Consider the following 8,662-nt stretch of genomic DNA (forward strand, 5'->3'; position numbering starts at 1 on the left):
ACCAATGAATCACATCGAAGGTAATAAAATGCAGTTTAATATATTATTCAGATATAGTAATTATATATGATTAATTATATATAAACGTAATAGCTATCTTCTCTGAAAAGCCTCGTTCAACTGTCGTATTCATTGATAAATAATATTAAAGAATGGAACGATTGATGCACTTTTGAATTCTTTTCAGTTTTTACGAAGACAGATGCCTTGTTTGTCTGCCCACTCCCTTATAGTAACTTCGTCGATATGCTCAACGAATGGACTAGAATCAGCCAATTGTGATACTAGATCTTCAATAAAAACGGGTTCGAAAGTATATATCTTTTCGAGTAAACTTGGAATTTGTTTGACTAACAACGTTAAATGCCTGTATACTTCTTCTCTTTGGGTGTGCAGACCTATATCATCTGCATCAAATACTTGTGATGCAACTGTTAAAGCTTCTATCATTTTCTCTTTGCTTTTTAATGGTTTTAAACCGATAGTTTTCATATTTTCTCTAAGTTTTTTCATAGATTGAGAGGTAATGATTTCTTTCACTGATTTATTTGGTGAGCTAGTCGGTGTATTTGGTCTAACTTTTATTTCAATGATCGATGGCTCTATTAAATCATCATTATTCTCATCTTCTGAATCTCCGACCTCGATTTGATACTTTTCTATAAGCTCAATATTAAAATTATTGTCAAGTACTTTTTTTCTATCTCCATAAAATTGATAGGTTATTGAGTTATCTTGTGTTAGATTTACAGTATTATAATGGGTTTCATTCAAATCAAGATTGCTCTGGTTTTCTCTCTGCAGTGTTATGTTTCTAGATGCAGGCACTTGGACTTGAGTTATCTCAGTAGCTTCTATATAATCAGTTTTAACAGGAGAAATCAAAGAGTTCACTGCTTTAAAAGATTCTTGAGTTAGGTCTATAACACCATTAAAAAAATTCGTATTCGGAATCAAAGTAGTTGCATCTAAGATTGGTTGGTCTCCTTTTTGAGAAGGTGGTCTTAAAATTGGTGGAAATTTTAACATTTCATTTTCGGTTTCAACTTCATTTATTACACTTTTTGATGGTGATCTCATTGGAATAATTTCAAAAACTTCATCATCTGTACTATCCTGAACCTCGACGTATTCATCACTTTGTGATTGAAATTTAAATTCGGAAAAGCTTTTATCATTCATAACTTGTGATAGTGATACAACATCTACATTGCTTGGTTGGGAATATATTGGAAGACGATGGATATACTTATCATAGTTATATTCATCCCCTTTTCTTTCTTCGTGTAAACTTAAAAGTGGGGTTTGAGATGCTTCCCACATATTCCCGCTTGCGACCTCTTGTTCTTCACCGTATATATAATGATAAACTTCCTTCATTTCGAACTCTTTAACTTTGGGAAACGCTTCAAATATCAGTTGTGTTATTTGTTTCCATTCTTGTTCATTGTAAATGTCAAATTTCATAGAATTTTGACTAGTTTTTGAAGCCTTTGTTTTCTTTGCTTCAATATTCCTTTGAATCGATATTATATCTCTCACTTTAGAATGCTTTCCTGAAAGAAGTTTAAGTACCCTTTCTGCTCTACTTACTTTCTTATCATTATTTGACTTCTGAAGTTTCAGTTTACTTTGTCTACTTTTCGCTGGTGACTTCTTCAATTCACCAATATTTTCTTTTGAATTACCAATTGATGGGCTATCGAATCTGGGATATTTAAAGTGATTAAGAGTTGATTTTAATGATGATTTCAATAATTTTTCTTTCTCAAAGTCGTCTAATCTACCTTGTATTTGTGTGTTCATGAATATTTCATCTCTATTGTCACCTATATTATCACCCGTATCATCATTCATATTATCATCCATATTGCTATCCATATTGTTATCCATATTGCTATCTATATTTTTATCCATGTTGTTATCCATATTGTTATTCATGTTGTTATTCATAAGATTATCCATATTGTCATCTGTGGGATCAGAACCTGCTTTGTGAAGCCCATCAGGTATAATTATGATGCTGTTCTGATCCGAATCATTCCCTTTGGAAAGTTCTAGGTTCAAATTATCTTTTACTTGATCGATAATTTTTGTAGTCATAGCCGTATTTTTATTGTCTAAAGCCAAATCAGTCGTTTGTAATTGGACCTCATCGAATCTAATTTCATTATTTGATGCAAGTTTTTGTGAGAAAACTTGACTATGTTGGCTAGAATTAGCTGAATCCATGGGATCAATATCATCATCAGAAAACATAGCTAAAGGTACTTGTGTACCAATAATTTCTTCATCCATTTCAATACTCGTATTGACATTTGCTTCCAAATCATCAAGGTCATCCTTCTCTGCATTCTGATTGACTAACTCTAAATTTCTTTGTGCTGTCCTAAAATCCATTATTCATAGAGATATAATTAGAAATGATGACTTTCTGGCCATCTGGCTATTCAATGGCTTCACTTTGGCCAAACTTCAGTCTTTTTAAACTCTTATAAGTTACTCTTTATCTATTGCATGTTAATTCTGTCTATTTCACAATTTAAGCGCTTTCGTTTTTATTATGAAGAACACAATATTTAACAACATTGAGGTGCTATAAAGATGTTTGCAATAAAGGAAGAAAGGGATTGGATCAAACCTAAAGAGTAGACCAACATTAAATATTTGCCGTTATTATATTTCTAACGTAACCAATAACTAAATAGAATTGTATATGAAGAGTTAATTTTTACCGATTTTTAACATTTTTATTTATTTTGGAAAGGATATCATATTATTTAATACAAACTTTTCTATAAAAATTTAGTATCTAAAGATATAGCTTCTTGAATGGTGCAATCTTCTTTGTTAGCTAAACCTAATTGAATCATGTCACTCCAGAATAATGCTATTTTATGTCTGCAGAAACTGAGATAATCAAAACTTCCAATATCAACACCTGTTAGACTCTCAATTTCTTCACTTTGAATAGATTCTTCTTTTACAAGTCCATCATCTAATTCTTCTGTTTTAATAATATATTTTTCTCCCCCTGGACCAATTTCTTCTTTATTTACTATAGTCGTATTTTCTTTGACCAATTTGCCACTCTGGATGACAGCCCAAATACTCCAAAATAATTGTGCTGCTGCTCGCCACCTGATAATTGAATTGTACAGGTTCTTCACATCTTCGTCAATTGAAGTTTTGGCACCACCTCTTAGATGTGATACGTAAGAATATAAAAAATTTAAAACTTGCTCCTTGGATGGATATTCTTGAGGTTCACATTTATGTGGTGTGTCACAGTTATAATTATGCATCCATTCACTTAAATGGTTAGCTAAATCGAAAGCCGCAGGATTGGCACCTGCATACTCAAAATCAATGACAATAAGTTTATTATCTTCAATTTTATCTTCTTTCGAAGGATTAATTATTTCATGTAGTGATATATTAGATGCTGAAGGGAATAAAGAACTTATTGAAGATGAAGAATTTTGTGCAACAGGTGTGTAATCTCCGCTATCTGGTGTTTCGCACATTGGAGAACTAAATAACAAGTTACCATATTGGGTGTCGTTATGGCAGAAGACCAATTTTTCAGAAGTCTTACTATAATTTGGATCTAACAACCACATCTCGTAACGTGAAACTACCTTTTTAAACGTATCCCAATCCTTTGCTTGGATAATATCTGTGACATTTGATTTTTCTGTTAACCATGTTGCTCCAACATCTTCAATAACACTGATCCATTTGTCAATCAACTTTAAAGATACAGGTCTGCTACCTCTTTCCGATCTTAATAGAGGTACACCGGTGTGTAATTCCTTCATTCTACGTGCAATTCTTTGAGAGATCCTCCAACTTCTCACATCGTTCTTCTTTAAAGTCTGTGAATTTTCCAGGAACTGTTCAAATCTGCCATTTTCAAAACAACCATATAATGAAGGCCCGATATGGTGTTGAGATAATCTGGCGAGTTTTTGCAATTCATACTCCCTATCTATAATTGTATCGTTGTTACTACCGTATACGCGAAGCAATAATGACGGTAATCTTGGGTATGCTACTTTAAAAATCATATTTGTCATAGCACCGGTAATTTGCGTCAACTTCAAATTATCAACATCAATGGTATTTTTACCCAAAGAACCTCTCAGATGCCATTTCGGGATTCTCAACGAATCAATAATCGTTAAGATATCTTTCTTTAAGTAGTCTCTTGGTAGTGTAGGATCTAATGTGACTTTAACGAACGGTACCTCAAGTGCTTCACTGGCACCGGAACTGCCAGAATCTCCTTGTAACTTCAAATACTGTAACTTTGACGAGAGAGACCCCATCGAATCCCTAGAATCAGGATTCTCTGTTTCGTTATCACTATGATTCGAATACGTCGACGGCGAAGCAGTCGAAGAATAGTCATCATCCGACTCAATATTGATGGTACGAATAGAACGCGTAGGCCCACTTAGAATAGTTAATGAATCCCGTCTAGACTTATTCCCAGACTGCGATCTCGACCTAGACGCACCACGATAACTTCTTGCAACATTTCCAATGGAACGAGTCCTTGGTTCTCTTTCATTTGTGTCTTTTGGCATCGTAACACCTGACCTCTATTCTTCTGTTATCCTTGAATGAAACCTTCTGTTTTCTCTCCACGACACAACAACTCGAGTAACTTAGATTGATATTTCCATGAACAACATTAAATAACAGAACCTAAATCACAAACTGGCTGATATGCTACTCGCTCCTCTACCAAGATCCAAACAACACTCCCCATTAAAATAACAATAGCATTGTGAACCCAGATTATATTGAAATCGTTCACTGATGAACTTTTGAAGGATTGATTATAGAATTTTTTCGATGCAACAGTAAGAATTGGCCGCATAAATCGGGAAAAACAGTTGCCGACTTGGTATGCCTTTGTGTTTGGTGAAATAAATAAACAGCCAGACAGTCAGGCAAGAGACACTAGTGAGAGAAGGTCGATGCTTTTGGAACTTATTCAATGGTTGTGATGGTTTGTTGCTAAAGGTTTTGGTTGTATGGAGGGGAGGGAGGTTCTTGAGGAATTTGAAATCGTGTTTCCATTGGTATTTCTTGTGGAACTGAGCGCCGTAACTTAGGCTCATTGTCTTGGAAGAGAGTAATGAGATTATGGATTTGTTGAGAGATAACTATAGTGACAGTGACAGGGACAGTGACGACGAGGAGAAACGCGCACAAGATTCCGACGTGGTTGTTCCAGAGTTATCGGAAGCCGTTTTAGATAAATATAATATTGCACCCAGTGTCTCGCGCTTGTACAGTCGAAGAGATAGTCAAGGAATGTTCAATGGTTTTATTAATATACAATACAGGACGTCGACGGAGATGAGGATGAAATTGTTGCATAACATTGTGAAAATCAATTCCAAGTGTAATACGAAGCTGGAGCCGTTGTTCTTTACTGAGCTGGGCTCGCCGGCTGTTCTACATATATCCTTATCGCAGAATCTTTTCTTTCAATCTCAAGAACAAAGGAACTCGTTCTATCGGCTGCTCGAGCAGAAAATACACACTGCAGAAATCCGTCCATTCGACGTCAAGTTTGATGCTAGACCAATCTGGTTTGCTCCGCTGGACACCAAGAGAAAAACGCTGTTTTTGGTTTACAAAGTGGAAGACTTGATATTGGAATCGAAATTTAAGCCTCTGCAAAACTGTATCAACAGATCTTTGAGAGAGATTTTCCCCGACAAGAGGATTAAAGAGTTTGAAGTCAGCTTGAATAATCTACACATGTCAATCGCTAAAATGCTGGACACTCCAGACACACTCATACGTAAATACAACAAGAAGACAATGGATCCATTCTTAGACCCAGATGAACATGCCGAAGAATTCATGGTTCTGCCGTCCTTCACCGTCAAACAAATAAAGTGCGACGTTAATAGGAAAGTCATTAATATAAAGTTGCTGCATCCTCAGACTTGAGAGGAACCAGACCTTGTCCATCCAAGAAGCAGACAATCACCATTGAGTATACCCATTGCCTTAACTCAGGTCATCGCAACCCCAGCCTGTCAAAGTACTTCTATTCGTGGTCACATGACATGATTCCCCTTTTTGGCAACACAGTTTGAGTTGTTTCCTCATTCGGAAACATGTAAATAGAAAACCGAAATCGTTTTCTCTCGAGAAGAGATGCCTGAAACTTTTCATGAAGACAGTGTGAACAACAGTTAGTAAGGACATCAGGGAATCCCATGCATGTATTGCTAATCAATTGCAGGATGTGGATTGTTTATGTTCAGATTGTTTATAGTAATTGGCATGTTTTTTCTATTTCCTTAACTCCAAATATAAGTATCACACTTAGCTGTCACTTTTGAAAATTCGGTTACAGATATATATATTTACACACATATATATACATAAGTGTTTGTAGTTGTACTGCTTTAGAATCAACAACATAGACACCTTCATAAGGAATACTGGTGAGATCAGCTTTCTAGCACTCTATTTGAGACCCATCTGGTTGCGAAACAAAACTAACTGATATTATGGAGTTTGGCGCTTTTTCTGACAATTGGGTAAATAACCAATCTGAATTATTTGGTCTAGGTAATTATTGTGTGCCTAAGGGAAATGATAGCCAGCAATCGAAACCTAAAACTAAAAAGAAATACCCAAGTTCATTGAGTGCAGCTAATATGGACAACGATTTGGGAAATGGAATGCTATCGCCAAGCTTGGACGAGTTTAATGTGCTCATGGCCCCAACTCCAAAGGATAGTGAAAGGGATTTGAATGATATCAATTGGGATCAATTGAATTTGGATTTTTCTCCATTTCAAAAGACTTTAAAGGATTTTTCAGTAAACCAACATCCACAACAAGGCAAGAGAGTGATTAGTGGTACCGCTATATTCGGTTTCCAAAACCATGATAAATCATTCCAGTTGCCACATTCTGATTTTAACGCAGAGGAAGCTAATGACATGCAAATGGATGATGACGCTAATCTTGACCCAACTGATGTTAACACTTTGCTAAAACAACAACGTGAGTTACGGTTAGCCTTAGAACAGCAAAAAGAGGCCAATATGGAACTAGAAAAACAACTAGATAGTATGAAGAGACAGCAGAGTTTGAGCAATAGTCCTGAACTACAGCAAAACCAATTTACGTTTAACACTTTGAAAGTCATCAATACTCTAGATGAAGTTGAGCAAATGTTTAATAGCGGTGGTGACGAATTGTTAGAATCGCCAACTAAGAAGCAGAAGAAGAACATAAATAAGAATTCAATGGAACATATACCAGAGCATTACAGAAAATCTAGTAGCACCTTGAGAAAGATGGGTAACTTATTTGAAGAACTGAATTTTGGAATGAAAGATTCTAGTGATGACTCTCTGGGAGTTTTGCATAAGACTGATTCTAATATTATTACCTACCATAATCAATTAATATCCCCAGCTTTCTCTACGAACTTCAGTCCTAGAAATTCAAATATGGACTTGTCTGAGTCGATAACGGGAGACCTAAACGATGGTCTCAAGCTAACAAATATATCAGCTGGCTCGATGGTGTTAGGTTTAGGTTTACATTCGGATAAAAAGGCATCCGTAAATGTTATGTCGTCAATCCCCGGTTCAACTACTAATAGTCCTAGAAAAGTTTCAAGTCCTAAAAGGAAATCGGAAACATCAAATGCCATGGACTCAAACTTTGTGAATAAATTTAGCTCTACTTCTAAATTGATATTTACATCTAATAAAAACAATAGAGAAAGTAAAAAGGGAACTTCTGAGGCTGTGTCTAACGAAGAAATAGATGAAGTGGTCAATGAAGCATCATCTCCTGTGTTGAAGTCACAAGCTCAACTTAAGAGCAAAATTCCACAATTTCAATTAAATTTGATTAATTCTAATGGACCAGATAACTTAAGCCCAGTAAAAATAACGAGAAAATTAACAACACTTCCAAGAGGGTCTATTGATATATATGTAAAGGAACTAGAGGGTAAAATGTTTGAATGTCTTTACCCAGATTGTGGGAAAACATTTAAAAGAAGATATAATGTGAGATCACATATTCAAACACATTTACAAGATAGACCATATAAATGTGACATGCCTGGATGTGATAAAGGTTTTGTCAGAAATCATGATCTTTTAAGACATAAAAAATGTCATGAAGAAAAAACTTTTGAGTGTCCTTGTGGTAAAAAATTCAACCGTGAAGATGCATTGATTGTTCACAGGTGTAGAATGATATGTATCGGTGGTAAACAATATGAAAATATTGTAATAAAAAGATCACCAAGAAAGCGTGGAAGACCAAGAAAAAATGAATCATTAACAGGCACAGCAGATAAGGATAATTTAGATGGAAATTCTAGCACGAAACAAGGTGATTTACTTCAGAAAGATGTTATGGGGAAATTAAATCTTGATACCGAAAAGAATGTATTTCTGAATAAAACATCTAATTTTAACATGGAAAATCCATCTCTACTACTATTATCACAGGAATCTGTTAAACTGGAAGAAACAGAAATGGCAGAGTTTGATAATTCTAACGTTAATTTCGATATGTAATAATACCCTAATTCTATACCGTTTCAAAGATAATTATTTTTATAAAATAAATTTATTATGTATATATATATATA

The 8,662-nt window shown here is 34.9% G+C and overlaps 4 protein-coding genes across 4 annotated transcripts; 2 read left to right on the forward strand and 2 right to left on the reverse strand.

Annotated features, from left to right (window-relative positions):
• Positions 1–183: 183 nt before the first annotated feature.
• On the reverse strand, positions 184–2,400 carry SLX4 (Slx4p; the record flags this gene model as incomplete). The annotated part of the gene is made up of 1 exon (XM_003684619.1): positions 184–2,400. One exon carries the CDS (start codon positions 2,398–2,400, stop codon positions 184–186), a length of 2,217 nt encoding a protein of 738 aa, XP_003684667.1.
• Positions 2,401–2,795: 395 nt separating this feature from the next.
• On the reverse strand, positions 2,796–4,592 carry TPHA0C00780 (choline/ethanolamine kinase; the record flags this gene model as incomplete). Its single annotated transcript, XM_003684620.1, has 1 exon — positions 2,796–4,592. One exon carries the CDS (start codon positions 4,590–4,592, stop codon positions 2,796–2,798), a length of 1,797 nt encoding a protein of 598 aa, XP_003684668.1.
• Positions 4,593–5,157: 565 nt separating this feature from the next.
• USB1 (phosphoric diester hydrolase) lies at positions 5,158–5,976 on the forward strand (the record flags this gene model as incomplete). Its single annotated transcript, XM_003684621.1, has 1 exon — positions 5,158–5,976. The coding sequence occupies one exon, from the start codon at positions 5,158–5,160 to the stop codon at positions 5,974–5,976; it is 819 nt and encodes a 272-aa protein (XP_003684669.1).
• Positions 5,977–6,545: 569 nt separating this feature from the next.
• TPHA0C00800 (C2H2-type zinc finger protein) lies at positions 6,546–8,588 on the forward strand (the record flags this gene model as incomplete). The annotated part of the gene is made up of 1 exon (XM_003684622.1): positions 6,546–8,588. The coding sequence occupies one exon, from the start codon at positions 6,546–6,548 to the stop codon at positions 8,586–8,588; it is 2,043 nt and encodes a 680-aa protein (XP_003684670.1).
• Between the last annotated feature and the right edge of the window lie 74 nt (positions 8,589–8,662).

This window comes from Tetrapisispora phaffii, chromosome 3 (genome assembly GCF_000236905.1).
Source record: "Tetrapisispora phaffii CBS 4417 chromosome 3, complete genome".
Taxonomy (NCBI): Eukaryota; Fungi; Ascomycota; class Saccharomycetes; order Saccharomycetales; family Saccharomycetaceae; genus Tetrapisispora; species Tetrapisispora phaffii.